At 43.8% G+C, this 18,646-nt stretch overlaps 2 protein-coding genes and 1 long non-coding RNA gene across 22 annotated transcripts in view; 2 read left to right on the top strand and 1 right to left on the bottom strand.

The window, feature by feature from the left end:
• The window catches only part of BLTP2 (bridge-like lipid transfer protein family member 2), a 26,458-nt gene extending 15,313 nt beyond the window's left edge, over window positions 1–11,145 (top strand). For 4 of the 14 annotated variants that reach the window (XM_070562649.1, XM_070562651.1, XM_070562650.1 and 1 more), the window contains exons 25-39: window positions 1,200–1,357; window positions 1,639–1,845; window positions 5,051–5,150; window positions 5,381–5,563; window positions 5,934–6,055; window positions 6,551–6,706; window positions 6,790–6,911; window positions 7,480–7,660; window positions 8,301–8,387; window positions 8,586–8,696; window positions 8,836–8,971; window positions 9,076–9,206; window positions 9,389–9,490; window positions 9,776–9,910; window positions 10,341–11,145. In XM_070562649.1, coding sequence (XP_070418750.1) covers window positions 1,200–1,357; window positions 1,639–1,845; window positions 5,051–5,150; window positions 5,381–5,563; window positions 5,934–6,055; window positions 6,551–6,706; window positions 6,790–6,911; window positions 7,480–7,660; window positions 8,301–8,387; window positions 8,586–8,696; window positions 8,836–8,971; window positions 9,076–9,206; window positions 9,389–9,490; window positions 9,776–9,910; window positions 10,341–10,523 — 2,114 coding nt within the window. In that variant the 3' untranslated portion in view covers window positions 10,524–11,145. Of the gene's footprint in view, window positions 1–1,199; window positions 1,358–1,638; window positions 1,846–5,050; window positions 5,151–5,380; window positions 5,564–5,933; window positions 6,169–6,550; window positions 6,707–6,789; window positions 7,145–7,479; window positions 7,661–8,300; window positions 8,392–8,585; window positions 8,697–8,819; window positions 8,972–9,075; window positions 9,207–9,388; window positions 9,491–9,775; window positions 10,272–10,340 lie in introns of those variants that run through there. The other 10 variants (XR_011523536.1, XR_011523535.1, XR_011523538.1 and 7 more) reach the window with 10 other exon arrangements.
• The window catches only part of LOC139074103 (uncharacterized), a 24,239-nt gene that overhangs the window by 2,398 nt on the left and 3,195 nt on the right, over window positions 1–18,646 (bottom strand). The window contains exon 3 of one of the 2 annotated variants that reach the window (XR_011523544.1): window positions 7,238–7,722. The exons of the other annotated variant lie outside the window; for it this stretch is intronic. This is a non-coding gene — a long non-coding RNA (uncharacterized lncRNA). Of the gene's footprint in view, window positions 1–7,237; window positions 7,723–18,646 lie in introns of those variants that run through there. 2 annotated transcript variants of the gene reach the window in all.
• On the top strand, window positions 11,404–16,650 carry RSKR (ribosomal protein S6 kinase related). Of its 6 annotated transcripts, none has more exons than XM_008527767.2 (12): window positions 11,404–11,611; window positions 11,986–12,231; window positions 12,329–12,412; window positions 12,551–12,619; window positions 12,998–13,067; window positions 13,301–13,405; window positions 13,586–13,626; window positions 13,866–13,893; window positions 14,004–14,093; window positions 14,181–14,269; window positions 14,397–14,507; window positions 14,952–16,650. In XM_008527767.2, the coding sequence occupies exons 1-12, from the start codon at window positions 11,555–11,557 to the stop codon at window positions 15,171–15,173; spliced, it is 1,212 nt and encodes a 403-aa protein (XP_008525989.2). In that variant the 5' UTR covers window positions 11,404–11,554; the 3' UTR covers window positions 15,174–16,650. The 6 variants fall into 6 exon arrangements, with proteins under 6 accessions (XP_008525989.2, XP_008525988.2, XP_070418790.1 ...); XM_008527766.2 differs by having other exon boundaries at window positions 11,983–12,231; XM_070562689.1 differs by lacking the exon at window positions 13,301–13,405.

The raw sequence follows: 18,646 nt of genomic DNA, 5'->3' as shown, positions 1-18,646 counted from the left end.
TGGAGAGGAAGAAACTGGAGGTGGGAAGACAAATTAGGAAACTATTATGGTTTCTCAACAAGAGGCAATGAGGGCTTGAACTAGGTAGAGGCAGTGGGAATGGAGATGAGGGGATGGAGAGAAATGTTATTGTGCATATAAGAGGTTTGGCAGCTGATTGGAAGGAGTTAAAACAGGAAGAAAGTGATAATGACTGAGGCTTTGAGGCTGGTGACTGGCATGATGGTAACAATAATATCAGAAATAGGAGGGCCAGAGGCTAAACAGGTTTAGGGAGGTATAGGGTTGTTGATTTGGACATACTGAGTTTGTAGTGCAAGTAGTACATCTAGGTAATGTCTAACAAACAGCTGGAAATGAGGGTCTAAAAGCTTAGGGCTAGAGTTAGAGACTTGGGAGTTTCAGCATAGAGCTAAGAGTTAATGCCAAGGAGATAATAGTTGCTTACTGTGTGGTAGGTACTCTTTGAAATACTTTTATATATTATTCCATTAAATTTTCTCAACAACCTCATGAGTAGTTTCTGTTATTTTACAGACAAGGAAACTGAGACACAGAGAGGTTAAAGCAAGCTGCTGAAGGTCACAGTCAAGTAACTGGCAGACATAGGATCTTGAACACAGGCAGGCTAGTCTAATTCTGGAGACCATGCTTTAACCATAACTCCGTTAGACAAACTCATTAGAAGAAAGAGTAAGAAAGAGAAGGGATAGACCTTAGGAGATACTTCTAAAACCTGGGAGAAGGAAGAGGATCTAGAGGCATAATGAAAGGAAGCAGGAGAGCTAGGAGAATGCAGTAGCAAGGGAGTGGTTTCCTGTGGAAAGGAGTGATCAAAAAGAGTGGCTAAAATAATATGAAATGAAAATAAAAGGAACAAAATGGGTAAAAAAGATCCTAGAGCATTCCAGAGGTGACTTGCCTAAGAGAAAATAAATGCTACTACTTATGCAGCATTTCTAAGTTTCTCTTGGGGATCTGTTACTTTATTAAAATTGAGGGGGAAATGAAATGACAAACCTTATTTTGCCTTCAGGGGTCAAGGGGTAGGGTAGGGTGGGTTGGAGTTGCAGGTTGAGGAGAATACATTGTAGCCCTAACCTAGCCAGAGAAATTGAAGGAAGATTAGTTTGGCCCCAGATGTGTTCTCTGTTTGTTTAAGACTGAGACTTCTCCTCACTTCCTGTTTCTCTTGCCAGGTGCCTACATGTTGCAGAAGCTGATTGAAGAGACAGATAGGTTTGTAGTGTTCACGGAAGAGGAGTCAGGTGTGAGTGACCAGTTGTGTGGTATTGCTGCTTGCCAGACGGATGATATATATAACCGAAACTGCCTTATTGAGTTGGTCAACTGCCAGGTACCTTCTCTTTACCAGAGCACCCCAACTTTGGGCTAGATCATAATCATATGTGTTCACTTTCCCCCACCTCTAAATAAGAATGGGTAGATAGAGCTCCAAAAAATTATTCCTTCCAGCAGGTAGCAAGGATAAACACTTACATGTCTAAAAGCCAGTAGGGGTCACCTCAGTAAACCAGAACTAGACCCAGCTGCAATCATTGGTACAATCCTCTCACTAACTTTCCTATCTTCCATGGTGGCCCTGGTGCTGTGACTCTGCTTCTGTCTCTGACATAGATGGTTCTTCGTGGAGCGGAGACAGAAGGCTGTGTCATTGTGTCAGCTGCCAAAGCCCAGCTGCTGCAGTGCCAACACCATCCAGCCTGGTATGGTGACACATTGAAGCAAAAGACATCCTGGACTTGCCTATTGGATGGCATGCAGTACTTTGCCACCACTGAAAGCAGCCCCACCGAGCAGGATGGCCGACAGCTCTGGTTAGAGGTTAGTCAGTAGAGGTGGGAAGGCCTAGTATATCCCAAGTTTTCCATAGTTGGCCCCTTCCACCAGAATACCTGCAAGATTCTTGACAGTACCGTTGCTACCAGCTTAGTAGAATAATGAGATTGGTAACATCTTGAATGTAGGAATTGTAGGCAGTCCCTGGTCTGTGTCTGTGAGCACATAATATATATATATATTTTAATCTCATGTTATACTATTTCATTGCAAGGAAAATTCTCATTTCCCAGCACTAGAATAAAATGGGTTGGAACTTTTGCTTTTGAAAAGATTGCTGACCCCCATTAATAAGATCACGCTTATCAGCAGGCAGCCTGAAAACAGGCAGTAAATAAGTCTGAGAATTTTATTTTATTTTAATTTTTTAAAGATTGGCCCTGAGTTAACATCTGTTGCTATTCTTTTTTTTTCTTCTTCTTCTTCCCCCCAAAGGCCCCCAGTACATAGATGTATATTCTGGTCGTAGCCCCTTCTAGTTGAGCTATGTGGGACGCCACCTCAGCATGGCTTGATGAGCGGTGCTAGGTCCACGCCCAGGATCCGAACCAGTGAAACCCTGGGCTGCTGAAGCAGAGTGCGCAAACTTAACCACTAGGCCATGGCACCGACCCCTGAGAATTTTAGATAGGCTCTCTATCTGCCCTTTCTCTGATCTCTCTTATGAAGATGACTGATTGGTAGTTTCAGCAAGGCAGTAAGGTTGCATAGTAAGACTGCTTGTCTGGGAGTCATGTTATGTGAGTTCTAATGCCAGCTTTGCCACTATAGTAGCCATGAGCCCTTGGGCAAGTCACCTTTAGTTGTAAGATGGAGTTAATTCTTCACCCTCACAAGAGTGTTGAAAGGATCAAATGAGAATGTACTTTGAAAAATATAAAGTTTCATTCAGATGGAAAGTAGTCATCATTTTTAAAAATCAGTATGTCTGGGGAGGTCTAAGTGTGTGTCAAGATAATGTTTTTGTTACTGAGACTGTGAACAGTTGGCAGGGACTAGGCTGTAAATATTCTTTTCAGCTTCTTGGTAAAACTGAATTTGCACTGTAATTTCTAGGATATAATATCATCAAAATTATTGGGAGATCTAATGGTTATAAGATATACCTAGCCAATATTTTGTATTGTCATTACTTATTTAACAGGTGTTAAGTGTCCACATTGTGCTGGGCATGGTACACCCAAATGAGTTACTGGATCCAGCTACATCTGATAAGGACCAGTGTGATAACTTCATTTGCCATTCTACTCAAGGGGGATGAAGCTAATCCCTCTCCCCTTCTCCCTGGCTGGTGCTTTTTATTCCAACAACTTTAGGGCTCAATCCAGGAAACCTGAAGTGTAATTATATAAGATGTCAAGCCAGATACAGGTCAGGTTATTGGTAATATCATAGGTCATGCTGATATATTAGAGCTGTGGTTCAGGTAAGCAGTGCCCTTTACCAGTAGTCTCAGGAGGTAGGCAGAGAAAGTGTTAACTACTCATGTAGAGGTGGGCCGGATGTGATATGCAGAATCTCCCTATCTGGCATTTTCTGGGACTCTGCTTCTTTTAGGCATGCCTTCTTTTGAAAGTGAACTCTTTTTTTTCTCAGGCTGTGATATTAGTATTAGGGTGGAATGTCCTTGGCTTAGGTGGGAGGGACTTTGATCTTGCCTTTCCTATATGAATTTTTTTGTGACTTGGCAGATCTGCTTATGGTTTTCCATATTACTCATTCTATTATTCGCTTTGACTTCAGCTTGGCAGAGAGAGTCCCTTTCCTCTATGGCAACAGCGTCAGAGTGGTTGTCTGTCTGAAGACAGAAAACAGCAAGAACACAAACACATGAATACCAAAGTGGGTGGGAAAGTCACTGGTTTTGATGAAATTTTTGCCCATGACATGATTTGATTTTTTTTCTAATTTTTTGTATTGTGGTAAAATACAGATAACATAAAATTTATCATCTTAGCCATTTTTAAGTGTATAGTTCATTGGTATTAAATACATTCATAATGTTCCGTAGCCATTACCACCATCCATCTCCATAACTCTTTTCATCTTGTAAAACTGAAACTCTATACCCATTAAACAATAACTCCCCACCCCCTTTGCCCCCCAGTATCTGGCAGCCACCATTCTACTTTCTCTATGTAATTCTGACTGCTCTAAAGTACCTCATGTAAGTAGAATCATACAATATATATATATATTTTTTTGTGACTGGTTTATTTCACTTAGTATAATGTCCTCAGGATTCATCCATGTTGTAGCATGTGTCAGAATTTCCTTCCTTTTTAAGGCTGAATAATATTACATAATATGTATATACCACATATTGCTTATCCATTCATCCATTGATGGACGCTTGGGTTTCTTCCACATTTTAGCTATTGTAAATAGTGCTGTTATGAATATGGATGTCAAATATTTCTTCTAGACCCTGCTTTCACTTATTTGGGTGTATACCCAGAAGTGGAATTGCTGGATCATATAATCTCTCTCTTTTTTTTTGGTGAGGAAGATTGGCCCTGAGCTAACATCCGTTGCTGATCTTCCTCTTTTTTTTTTTTCCCTCCCCAAAGCCCCAGTACATAGTTGTATATCCTAGTTGTAGATCATTCCAGTTCCTCTATGTGGGATGCTGCCACAGCATGGCTTGTTGAGTGGTGCATAGCTCTGTGCCCAGGATCCAAACCAGTGATCCCCAGGCCACTGAAGCAGAGCATGCAAACTTAACCACTTGGCCACGGGGCCAGCCCCTACTTTTAATTTTTTGAGGACCCGCCATACTGTTTTCCCCAGTGACTGTACCATTTTACATTCTCACCAATGGTGCACAAGGGTTCCAATTCTTGTACATCCTTGCCAACACTTATTTCCTATTTTTTTTGACAGTAGCCATCCTAATGGGTGTGAGGTGGGGACATGATTTGATTTTAACTTAAGTTATTATTCTGGCCTGAGGTCTGCAAGCCTGGCAGATGTGCATGCAAGTCAGTTGGGTTTGGAGAATTTGGGTGGTTTGGGCCAGGAGTGAGAGACACATATGTCCTCTACCGTGGGAGATCCTGCAAGCTATTCCAGGCACTGGAAATCTAGACAGTAAGTCAAACTAATTGCATCATGGAGACCTGTGACCCAGTTGGCCAGGGAAAGCTACTGATCCCCTAGGAGATAAAGGTGCCTATATCTCTGTCTGCAGGTGAAGAATATTGAGGAGCACCGGCAGCGTAGTCTGGACTCTGTGCAGGAGCTGATGGAGAGCGGGCAGGCAGTGGGAGGCATGGTTACCACTACCACAGGTCAGCTCTCCCATCTTCCCCTCATATGTTTAGGAGCAGATGTGTATCCCAAAGGGGCCTCATTTCCTTACCTACCCTTAAGATCAATATATGCTGGAGTAAGACCATTTTTTGTTAGGCTAGGTTGAAAGCAAGTGTCTGGAGTTTCCTAGACATCACATGAAGCTGGGAGGCTCTCACGATACCTCTATTGAGAATCTTTTTCTTATTTTTTCCCCACCTCTTCCCAGATTGGAACCAGCCAGCTGAGGCTCAGCAAGCCCAGCAAGTCCAGCGAATCATTTCACGTTGCAACTGCCGAATGTACTATATTAGTTACAGCCATGACATTGATCCTGAGCTGGCAACTCAGATTAAGCCACCTGAGGTTCATGAGAACCAGGAAAAGGAAGATCTCCTAAAGAAGCAGGAAGGTATTCAGGGCTTGAAAAGCTTTTAGGAGGGGACTAGGGAACTTATGAAAGTAGTTATTTCCTTAGTGGTTTTGAGGCAGTAGTGTAATTAAGATCCCCACTGTGCATTGGGCATTAACATTACACTTTGCTCTACATTTTGTAAGTTCTGCTATGAGAGAATAATCTGTACTCTTGGAGGGAACTGGGATGAAGGGGTATTGTTTGATGTTGAAATGAGCAAACATGTTTATACCTATGAGCATCTCTCACCGAGCCCTTTCTATGGGGTTAACTAACTAACAGGAGTGGTTCCAATATGGGTTAGGAGATGGGATAGATATTTAGAGAGAAACTTGAGCCTCTTATTTAGTTGCAAACAATTACCTAGGGGCTGTGGATACCTTCACCCTCATCCATCATGAGCTAGAAATCTCCACCAACCCGGCTCAGTATGCCATGATCCTGGACATCGTCAACAACTTGCTGCTCCACGTAGAACCCAAGCGAAAGGTGAAGATGGGCCTTTATGGAATGCCAGTTAGCCTCACAGGAACCTCCAGACTTTGTGCTTTATTTGGGTCCAGTAAGAAAAGCCATGCTTAAAACTGAAAAAAGGCCTTGTGGTTAGTATATCCTCTCGTTAGTCATCAGCGGCAGTTGAAATTTCTCTTGTCTAGGAAAGGTCTGAGTGTCCCTGAGACTGTAGAACTTGTTTACTAGATTATTTTTCTTGGTCACTTCTCTCCCCAGCCACTTAAATACCCTTAAAAACAGTAACTACTCCTCACTTCCACTTCTCTGCCTATCCTATGGGACTGGCTTATTGTCAAATATACATTGCCAGATCTTCCGCATTGGCCTACCCCTTAATCTTGCTACTAACAGTGACAGATAAAGGTGACCTTGCCAGAACAGATCCCCATTTCTTGTTCCTTTCTCTATTTCACTTTGTTACAAGACTTGTCTATTAAAAAATTTTGTTCATTTCCTTTTCCATTCCTTTAGGAGCATAGTGAGAAGAAGCAGCGGGTCAGGTTCCAGCTTGAGATCTCTAGCAATCCTGAGGAGCAGCGTAGCAGCATATTACATCTGCAGGAGGCTGTGCGGCAGCACGTGGCCCAGATACGGCAGCTGGAAAAGCAGATGTATTCTATCATGAAGGTAGTCACCTGGGTAGTCTGAGGATAGGGAGGTCTCCTAGGATGAGGGAGATCTCTTAAGTTTCTCCTGTCCTGGCTCCCTAGTCTTTGCAGGATGACAGCAAGAATGAGAACCTGCTTGACCTGAACCAAAAGCTTCAGTTGCAGCTAAACCAGGAGAAGGCCAACCTACAGTTGGAAAGTGAAGAGCTTAATATCCTCATCAGGTGCCACAGCGTTCTTTCCCTGCCCTTTTCAAGTGCCCTAGCTGGAGTTGATTTCTCTTCCTTGCCTGTTTTCTGATGGTCTTTAGGTCTAGTGTGCATTATCAAAGGCTGACGTAGTAGATTCAGGCACCTCTTCTGGAATGAGTCGTCTTGGACTTAGCCAAGAGGTTGAGAACAGGAGAGCCTTCTTTTGGATCCTCAATAGAGTACCTCCTGGGAAAGGAGGAAAACAGGTAGTTGGGAAAGATCACTTTAGTGGCCTTGATACTGTGCATCTGAACTGAAAATATCTTGATCAGTAAGGAACACAATTGCAGATACTATCATAGGGGTTATTAGTGGAAAGAGATTACTTTATTAAGAAGCTGTAGAACTAAAAGATGGAATTTTTGCTCCCATGGCCCAGGGTGTGAGGAGCAATGAATCCAGGAACAAAATTTAGGGACTACCTGTTCCAGAATAGGTCCATCTCTGGGTTTACCTCCTGCATCATTCTTGAGCATTCTGCCCCACCCACAGCCTGAATGCTATTGCCCTTAATGGCTTTGGCCTTCCTGTCCATTTATAGGTGTTTTAAGGATTTCCAATTGCAGCAGGCCAACAAGATGGAGCTGCGAAAGCAGCAAGAAGATGTGAGTGTGGTCCGTCGTACCGAGTTCTACTTTGCTCAAGCACGATGGTGCCTGACAGAGGAAGATGGACAGCTTGGAATTGCTGAACTGGAGCTGCAGCGGTTCCTCTACAGCAAGGTATCGGGTAGAGAGTCACACAGAGGCAGCTGCATTGAGAGGCACTGACCTGTCTCAGGAGTCTGACTCCCAAAAAGAGAGAAACAAAAAGGGGCTAATTATTATGTGATTATTAATCATGGTATTAAAGTTATTAATGATGAAAGAAACATGAGTAGAGTTCCCTTAGACACATCTGCTTGTAATATTAAATAATAAGATATAGATTGATCAAATGCTTCCTCATTGAATAAGATTTTCCCTAGAAATGTGGCACAGAGGGAAGTATTCTTCCAAGTCCAGCTTGGAATAGAACCATTAATTCTATACTGGCATTCAGCTTTCTTGCAGTTAGCTGTGGCATGGAGGAGAGGACATTATTCTTTATCCCCCCAGGGATGTTTGGAAAATAATGAAGCCATTTCTGAATGTCACAGTGACTGGGAAGTACTACTGGCATTTAGTGCCCTGGCTAGTAGCACCCATGCGAAACACTGGATTAGAGGGTGCATTGACTGTATGAGACTGAAAGACATATCAAAGGTTGGGATTAGGCATATGGAGAACCTGACAACAAACAGGATATGTAGCAATTCTCTAGCAAACTCCTGAGAAAGGCTTATTATAGTGGATTGGGTGTGGGGGGAATCTGTCTTTATAGGTGAATAAGTCTGATGACACAGCAGAACATCTTCTCGAGTTGGGCTGGTTCACTATGAACAACCTTCTCCCCAATGCTGTCTATAAGGCAAGTCTTATTTCCCCATTCCTAGACCATTCATATGCTTCTTAGCACAGGGCATTTGTAATGGTCCTTCCACATAAACGTAGTATGGGAAACAGTGTGGTGATGAGATGCTGAAAGCTTGCCCAGCTTAACAAGATCATTGCTCCTTCTCTCAGTGCACAGAGGATTTGTGGGTTGATTTATCACTCTATCCTACAGGTAGTCCTGCGGCCCCAGAGCTCCTGCCAGTCTGGGCGACAGCTAGCTCTCCGCCTCTTCAGCAAAGTCCGACCCCCTGTTGGGGGTATCTCTGTTAAGGAGCACTTTGAGGTTAGTAAACACTCCTCTGGGGGCAGCAACAAAGGGCAGTCAAAAGCTATCTTTGTGTTATATTATGCTATGTTAGGGCTAGGTAAACTGAGGGATGATGTCTGAGCTTAATTGCTTCTTCAGCCTTTTTCCTCTTTAGGTAAATGTGGTGCCTCTCACCATCCAGCTGACACACCAGTTCTTCCATAGAATAATGGGCTTTTTCTTTCCTGGCCGAAGTGTGGAAGATGATGAGGTTGGTGATGAAGAAGATAAGTCCAAACTGGTGACTACTGGTGAGAACTTTTATGGTGGACCTCCAGAAGACTGGGGTAGCAGCCCCAGAGACAGCAGAAGCTTCAGAAAGAGGACAAGAGCTGGTGTGCTTGCTTTTTCATAGGAATACCAGTGGTGAAGCCTCGACAGCTGATTCCAACAGATGATGCAGCACCACTGGGCCCTGGGAAGGGTGTGGCACAGGGCTTGAATCGGAGTTCTGGGGTCAGAAGGTCATTTCGCAAAGCACCAGAGGTACCAGACATGCCCCTGATGATAAAAAATGGGAGCGTCCTGGGGTACTCTGTTTGGCTTGGCTGGATTTCTTCTGTTTCCTTTGAGTCTGCTCCAGGGGTGAAAGGAGATAGAGATGTTTGGGGTCCTAAGTTTCTTCTGATTGTTTCAGGGGCTCATAACTCCTTTGCTGCCTTTCCTAGCACCCTGTTGATGATATTGACAAGATGAAAGAGCGAGCTGCCATGAACAACTCCTTCATCTACATAAAGATTCCACAGGTTCCACTGTGTGTCAGCTACAAGGTATGCTTCTCCTCAGCACTTTATAGGACAGGGTGGGAAGGGAAGATAAGATCATCAGAGATTAAAGACAGGGAGACAGTCCAGCTTCTGAGGCTAGTCTAAGGATGATAAATCTGCTGTTTCCTCTGCTCCCTTCAGGAGTCGGTACCATTAGCAGACTGAGGTAAGGGGAAATCAGTATCTGTAGGGTGCTGCTGCAGGAAGGTACTAGACTTGGACTAAAAACGGCAGCTGATTTATTTTTCCCCTTTTCTTTTCTCTCCACTCCCCCTCCTTCTCTTGCAGGGTGAGAAGAACAGTGTGGACTGGGGTGACCTTAACCTAGTGCTGCCCTGTCTGGAGTACCACAACAACACATGGACATGGCTAGACTTTGCCATGGCTGTCAAGAGGGACAGCCGCAGAGCCCTGGTTGCCCAGGTATCCCGGCAGAGTTCATGGCTGTTTGGTTAGCAGGAGCTGGCAAGCAGATCCTCTGCTCAGGAGCATTTCATTGTAGGATATATTAACAAGCAGCCTTGGGAAGGGGCAGGTGAAGGAAATTTGAGCAACTTCTATCTCTGCCCTCTCCATGACTTTGCTCAGATGATTAAATTGAATGTTTACTGAGTGTTTCACATATGTTAACTACTGTTGATTTTTAGGGAACTGAGGGCTGACAACCTCAGGTTTAGAATGGGTTCTAATTAGACTGTAAGCTTCTTGAAAGCAGAGATTGTTTTAGAATATGAGCTGCCGCATTGTACCTTCATGTGAGTTTAATAAATCTTTATTGACTTGGTTCACTGTGATTTATTCTGCCTGTCCCACTAATGTTTACCTTCCCTTTTACTCCTTTCTAATCTGTCAGGTAATCAAAGAGAAGCTAAGGCTGAAGCCCGCAACAGGGTCTGAGGTCCGGGGAAAGCTAGAAACTAAATCAGACCTCAACATGCAACAGCAGGAAGAGGAGGAGAAAGCCCGGCTCCTCATCGGTTTAAGTGTGGGCAACAAGAACCCTGGCAAGAAGTCCATCTTTGGCAGGCGCAAGTGATCCAGCAATCCAAGAGTGGCTGCAGTACAGGATCTGACTCTGGCTCAGGCCTCAGGGACTTGTTGGGTGGGAAGCACTTCCCTTCATCCATCAGGATTTGTGGGGGTCAGGAGCCCCAGGGTACTGTGGAGAGAGGCATTGCTCTTTAGCAGTTGGTCTGTTCCCTACAGAGCATGGTGGATAATAATGTTGAGTTCTACCTCGCACTGATCAGCAGGCCCAGGGCCAGAGAGCCATCAAGAGAGCAAGACCCAGGGAGTGGGCCCAGGGCTGGGATCTGGTTCCCTTGGGGTCAACTGAAAGGATGGGGGGACAGTTCTGATCAAGTGTGATAAATTTTTATAAATACACATATATATAAATATATATATATATATTTCTAAGTGTAACTGCTCTCCCTCTGTGCCAGAAAGTTGAGGGGAGGGGCTGATCTTCTGTCCCACATTCCACTGCCTTGTATGAAAAAGGTATTAGTGTTCTGGGGGGAATCAGCCCCTCCCCAATCTGTGCCAAGCTCACTTGGGAAGATGGCAATAGGAGCCAGGGCTGGCCATGGGTCCCCTTGGGGTATGCTCTGGAGAATGGTAAGAAGATGATTTAAAGAGAAAAAATATATTTTAAATTTGGTGCTGTTTTTTTTCCCCCCCAATTGTGTTGAGTGCATGGATTCAACTTGTCTGTGTCCTTCCATCCCCATCAACCATTGATGCATATCATCTAGCTGCCACTTTAATGAGGGTGGCCTCTGAAGCCGCCTGCCTGAAGCTATATCACAGATAACTTCCCAGCTCCGGTGTGACACTGGTCCCATGCTGATAGGTCTTCACACATTTTAGTTCTGGCTACAAGCCTATTCTTAACCAGGGGTATAGGATTGGGGATAAGAGTGAGGTTTGGCTGCATCACTTGCATCTCTAGTCATAAACAGCAGAGAGGCATGGCTCACGTGTAATGCAGCATCAGGGGGAGGAATTGCTTATGTAACTGGGACAGCAGATTTAGTGGAAGGACAGAGGAGGCAGAGGCTGGGGATGGGAGCAGTAAGCTGTCGGCAGGGGCAACACACCGGGGTGGCTGCTCCTCATAAGGTAGGCTGTGGGGCTCTGGCTGTTTAGGGGAGGTAAATGGGTTTGAGGGCTGGAAAGTGACTGGTGAGGAGCATGTTAGTGATGCCTACTGTGGGGCTGGTGCAGGGAGGCTGTACTCTGAAAGTATCCCAGACCTGTACTGAGAGAGACGGGCTGAATCTTTGATGCCTCGTGGGGAAAATGTCCAAGCTTCCTAGAGGATTTGAATTGTGTCCAGGAAATCTAGGCCTTGGCCCAAAGCAAGGGTAGTAGCAATTTTGCCTGGTGCTCAAAAATGTATCCCTATGGTTGAGAGTTGAGGGAGTGCCTGCATAGGGCAGAACCTGTAATGCCTCAAGGGCAGAAGTTTTAGTGGCTCCCTTGGTTCTCAGCAGGGTCACAACATTCGGGGTGCCTGGGTTCAAGGCTGGAAGAGCCTCTGGTCAGGTGTGGGGGCCAGCAGGTCAGGTCTGGAAGAGCTATGGGGACTACGGGGGCATCAGTGCCTGCACCAGGAGCCCGTGGAGCCAGCCCCACGGCTAGTAGAGAAGCCTCTGTCTGAGTGGCCAGTGCCTCAGTTCATCAACCTCTTTCTGCCGGAGTTTCCCATTAGGCCCCTTAGGGGGCATCAGCAGCTGAAGGTAGGTCAATGGAATCCCTGGAAGGGGTCTCAGTCTTGGGGAGAATTCTAGAAACGACCAGAGTCTCAACTTCCCTGTTCTGCATTTTTCTGTACAGATTTTAGGCCTTGTGGCTAAAGGGTCCTTCGGAACTGTCCTCAAGGTACTAGATTGTGGCCAGAAAGCAGTATTTGCAGTGAAGGTAGGGACCTAGGTACTCTTCCACATTATTCTCTAGTCCCTGCCTCCTCCACTCTAGGTTCCAGGGAAAGGTTGGGAGGAATAAACAATTCAATAGCACTACTCCCCTCTAGGAGTCATCACTCCTCTCCTTTTATAGGTGGTGCCCAAGGTGAAGGTCCTACAGAGGGACATCCTGAGGCAGTGCAAAGAAGAGGTTAGCATCCAGGTATGCACAGAGCCCTGGAAAGGATCCTAGGAAGAACTAAACCATATGTGGAGAAAGCACCTTTCTTGTCCAACTGTCCTGCTCTTCCTGGTTCTCCCCCCTCCCTCTGCTTCAACCAAAGTAGATCCTGAAAAAGTAGCCACCAGCAGAGTTATTCTAGGTCCTGCCAGGGAAATCTCTCTGGCACGTTCATGTGTTCCTTAGTATTATGCTGGTTATGGGATTATCAGGCAAGCCATCCCAACTATTTAGTGCACCTGAACTGAGAGGTGGGGCAGCAGCTCCTTTTCTGTACAACTAGGTAAATCCTGATTTTTTGGCTGCCTTTATCCTCAATGACCCTGTTCCTCCCTAACTTCCTGTTTTCTTTGTCCCTAGCGACAGATCAACCATCCTTTTGTACATGGTTTGGGGGACAGCTGGCAGGGAAAACGGCACCTCTTCATTAGTGAGTGACTGGCTTCTCTTCTGATTCCCATGGGTCCTTCTACCATACTCCCCCTCTGAGATTATGAATCCCTTTGGCTTGTTCTAATTTTGCTGTTGCCCTTCTCATAGCAATTCTCTCTCCTAAAGGGAGGGGGAACAGCAGGTGGCATCAGTTTGGGCAGAAGGCCTATGATGCCTTGAGCCCAGGCACAGTAGCCCCCAAATATTGCCTAGACTTCTGGTGCTTTGCAGTGTGCAGCTACTGCAGCACAGATCTGTACTCCCTGTGGTCTGCTGTTGGCTGCTTTGCTGAGGCTTCCATCCGCCTTTTTGCTGCTGAGCTGGTCCTGGTACTGTGTAAGTGAAACAGGAGTGGTAATGGAAATGAGGGAAGGATTAAGGGGAGGGGGACAGAGAAGATAATTGATATTAATTCTGGAGGTCAAAGAACAGGGATAGGGATGGGGTGGGGGCTACCAGGGAAATCAGAAAGGGCAGGAGACCTTCAACACACCCCATGCTTGCTGTCATCCACAGGCTATCTCCATGACTTGGGCATCATCCATCGAGATGTGAAGGTAGAATTAAGTGCCTTTTCTCTTTGTCTGAGGAGAGGCCTCAGTAAGAAGTTCCAACAAGTCCGAAGGCAGGGGGGATCTGACAACAGTTGACTTTGGGGGACTTATGGGTGTTAAGTGGCCCTCTAAGTACAGACTTGAATGCTGACTGGGCATCTTCTTCAGCTGTGGGGTATACAGGATGAAAGAGAGCTTAAAGGAACAGGATGAATAATAACTTCTCATCTGTGATTTTTCAGATGGAGAATATCCTTCTGGATGAACGAGGTAAGTCCTTTTCTTTTCCTAGCCCCCGAATGAGAGGTACTTCAGTTTGGGAATAAAGTATGGCTGATGAGGGGTTGAACAGAGTGGTGTTGTTACTTTATCTTTCATAGGCCATCTGAAACTGACAGACTTTGGTTTGTCCCGCCATCTGCCCCAGGGATCTCAAGCCTATACTATCTGTGGCACTCTTCAATACATGGGTAAGAGAGAGGCTAAAGCTGGTGGGTAAGCATTGGGCAGGAGGATAGCCAACAGATAGCAGTGACAAGTATCTTTCAAATCTGTAGCCCCAGAGGTCCTGAGTGGAGGGCCTTACAACCATGCTGCTGATTGGTGGTCCCTAGGTGTTTTGCTTTTCTCTCTGGCAACTGGAAAGGTGAGAGAATGGTAGTGATGTTGGCAGAGAAGAGAGAAGCTTTGCCCTGTGGTGGGAAGAAGGAAGACCTTAGGAAATCTTGCCTTATTCCTACTAAGGAATGACACCCCCCTACCCATTAACTCAGTTCCCAGTGACTGCAGAAAGAGATCACGTGGCCATGTTGGCAAGTGTGACCCACTATGACTCTGAGATCCCAGCTTCTCTTAACCAGGGGCTCTCACGTCTGCTCCATGAGGTAAGGGTACTCCACGGGTGAGCACTACTTTCCATCTTGACTACCAAACCATTCACTCTTTCCTTTTCCTATCATTGAAGTGATATTTCCCTATTCCTCAGATTAATTTTTTGGGTGGGGCTCCAACTTGATCAAGTAGCACCTCACTACTTGCCCTCTAACCAGCACTTCAGATTTCATTCCAAAGTTCCTGATCCTCCAGATCTCTTCCCTATCCATAACAGATAAGTGACTTCTGAGACAGTGGGCCAGTACTGCTGTCTTAAGAATAGAGTTCCTTTATTCCCTCCTTTACCCCCAAATTAGCCTGTCTCCCTTTCTACAAATCTTCTACTCATTAGGATTCTTCTTCCTGCCCTCCACAGCTCCATGAACTTCTTTCTCCTTTTCCAGTTTCTTTTTCCTAGCCCAGTCCCTCATCCTTCATGCTCTGTTTCCCTTCAGCTCTTATGCCAGAATCCCCTCCACCGTCTGCGTTACTTGCATCACTTCCAGGTCCACCCTTTCTTCCGGGGTGTGGCCTTTGACCCAGAGCTCCTACAGAAGCAGCCAGTTAACTTTGTCATGGAGACACAAGCTACCCAGCCCAGCCCATCGGAGTCCATGCTCTTCAAGGACTTTGACTGTAACCTGGAGTCCTACCTGGTCCACCCCAGCCTTGCTTGAGCCCCTCTACTGTATTTTGGGGCCCATATGGGAAACTGAGGATCTTCTCCACTGCTAACTGAGTATGACCACCTTAATGATTCAGTTTATTTTTACTTTGTAGCCTCTTACCATTCTGTTCTTCTAGACATTGTACCAGAGTTCAAATCTTGGGCATTCTGCTACTGGCAGCCAAAACTGGCCCTAGCCCCTCTCCCATCGCACAACTCACCTCTCAATTCAACATCTCAGATAAGAGTGTTGACCTTTTCCTTTGCTTCATTTATCCAGTGCTCATACCCTGAAGCTTTCAGCCAGAGGCTTATTCCACTTTTCCCTTGTTTCTCTGCCATGTTTTCTCTCTTGAGCAATAACAACACTTCATGGGTTCCCAATGTGCTATTTATGTGTTTAATAGACTTGTCAGAAGCAGTATGAATGTTTTTCAAAGGTCTCAAAAGCTGGCATTTCAACCCCTAAATATGTAGCTTAAAATATAAGATCTGGGGGCTCAAAGCCAGTTTGTAATAAATCTAATTTTTAAAAATTTAAAAAGTGAATCTAATAACCTGATATGAGGAAGAGAATAGGAACTGAAACATGGGTGGGTTAAATGTCTTCTCTAGGGGTAACTGGAATAGCTATCCAGTTTTTTTCCAAAACAAAACCTCTTCGAAAGACATAAGGATTCTGAAACTGGTCATTTCCCTAGACAGCCCAGGATTCAGTTTCTGATGGGCAAACCAAGGGATTAAGAGGCATGACATCAACTTTAAGATTTAAGGTTAGAGATGTATCCCAAGAACCCTTTTTTTAGTAAGGGAAATCATCTGGACCTTAAATTTGTATACATTTCTGGATTTTACGACTTCTTTCATTTTTCTTAAACTAACTTCTCAAAAGCTTCAGTTTTATTATTCTTCAGTTATATGTGATCTCTCTTTCCAGACCAAAGAGAGTCTGGAAAGTACTTGGTGTACTTCTATTTATTAATTCTGTCCCTGGATTAAATCAGATTTTCCCTATACATAGCTGGCATTTTATTGACACAGTTGCTTTTTCTGGATTGTACTTTGGCAATCCATATGAAAATCCCTGTGAAACTTAATTGCTGTGGATATGTAAAGGGTATTTATCATTACAATTCATAATATTCTATTTAAGGATGCATGGGTGAAATTTTTCTCTGAACACAGTTGTGCTTTTCCTAAATTGCTGTTTGGTTTTTACCTTGGGAAGACACTAAATATTCAACTGAGTGTATTTTTCTCTTTACATTGATGCTAGACCACTTAGGGCTCAATTTATGACCCACTTCCAGCAAGTGTTTAGGACTTCATGTTATATATTTTGTGTGCTAGCCATGTTCTTGGTTCCAATCTTCCTTTATTTTCATTTTTCTGTTTTAATCTTTTTTATCTTACTATACTATCTGCATCTTTGGAAGCCTTTTTGGACTGAGATTGAGATATAGATAAATAAAAGAATGTATCCTTAATCCTTTTGATTATCTCATTTGTTTCTCTTTAGACACTTTTTTAGCTTTTTCGCATTTTCTTTAAGTTGTAGTGACCAGAATTGCACATTGGATAAAAACCCTGAATACTAGAAATAGGAATTAATGGTTTATAAATAGCAGTTGAGTACTAAATTGGAATTTAGAAGACCTGGTGCCTGGATCCACCAATAATTATCTCAGTGTCTTTACACAAGTCATTTTAACCTCTTTGGATCCTAGTTTCCTATGTATAAAATGAGGGGGTTATAACCACTGGTTCTTAATAGTGAGGGATGGGTTTCAGATTTCTGATGCTTTTTCAAAGGGCAGATGCAGATGATTTTAATGATACTGTGTGTCTGGCCCAGTGTTAATTAATGTTCGAGTCACCCAACATTTTATAGCCTCTTTGGTCACAGTAGCATATTGGGTTAAGGTCTTTAGGAATGGTTAATATAATGTCACTAGGGTCCCTTTCCTAGGTCATATTAGATAGCTTAGAGACCATGATCATGTAAGTGTAGTTTGAATCATTTCTTACCAAATGAGGACATTTTTAACACATTCTCTTCAGTGAGTGGTACATTACAGCAGCGATTCTCAGGGTAGAGTGGAAGGGGTGATAGAAAATCAAAGTTTCAGAAAGTATAATTTGAAAAAGCACTGCCCCTACCCCCCAGTTTTGTTACGCTCATCCCGTTCATTTGTTCACTTATTCACTGACATAACAAACTGGTAATCTCAATTCCTTGGTTACTTAATAGAGTCTTCAATGTAAAAATCTTGTCGAAGCTTTTTAAAAAAATTAAAAGCATATTCATTGCATTGTTAACCCCTGTTATGGGCTGAACCATGGCCCCCCCACCCCCCAATTTGTATGTTGAAATTCTAACCTCCAGTACTTCAGAATGTGACTATATTTTGAGAGAGGGTCTTTAAAGATAGAATTAAGTTAAAATGAGGTCATATGGGTGGGCCCTAATCCAATATGACGGGTGTCCTTATAAAGAGGAAATTAGGACACAGACACCCACAGAGGGAAGACCATTTGAAGCTACAGGGAGAAGACAGTCATCTACAAGCCAATGAGAGAGGCCTCAGAAGAAACCTACCCTGCTGACACGTTGATCTCAGACTTCTAGCCTTTTGTGAATTGTGAGAAAATAAATTTCTGTTATTTGAGCCACCCAGTCTGTAGTACTTTGTTATGGCAGCCCTAGCAAACTAATATATCCCCTATGACGAGTTCTAATAGATTAATCAGGAATAATTATTTTATTTGCAAAAATGCATGCAGTCGTCTTCACTATAGGTTGGTTTTGCTTATATTCTGAGAACATATAATTATTTTAGATTTCATTACAGAGCCCTACTGATTAGCAGTGGTCACACTGCCTCCTTTGTTCAGTACTTCATCGTACACAGTAGCAGGTCTGGTAATTCCAGTTTCATCCTTGAGTTCACTCAACTGCCTGGTGGATACTTCTCAGAGTTGCTGATTTGGATTATGTAATTTGATTTTTACAAAATAATCTCTAATCCTAAAATTTAAAAACTACAATTGCTTAATAGTTGGGCCCCTACTTCATATTATATACAAAATTTAATTCCAGATACATTAAGGATTTAAATGTGACCATCAAAACATTAAAAATCTCAGAAGAACATTTAGGAGACTAGACCTACAATTAAGGTATGGAAGAGATTCCTAAACCAAGACAGAAAATGAAAGCACTATAAGAGAAAAAGAAAAACATATTTACATAAAAATTTGATGACTGAATGACTCAATCAAGATAGGAAATCCAGATGATCTAAAAGGAAAGATAAACATCTTTTTTTTCCCCCCTCAAATCCCCCCAGTATATAGTTGTATATTCTTTAGTTGTGGGTCTTTCTAGTTGTGGTATGTGGGATGCCACCTCAACATGGCCTAATGAGCGGTGCCATGTCCGCGCCCAGGATCCGAACCAGTGAAACCCTGGGCCGCTGAAGC

The sequence above is a fragment of the Equus przewalskii genome, chromosome 10, assembly GCF_037783145.1.
Source record: "Equus przewalskii isolate Varuska chromosome 10, EquPr2, whole genome shotgun sequence".
NCBI lineage: Eukaryota > Metazoa > Chordata > Mammalia > Perissodactyla > Equidae > Equus > Equus przewalskii.
The sequence above is the reverse complement of the archived record's forward strand: the minus strand, read 5'-3'. Positions and strand labels throughout refer to the sequence as shown.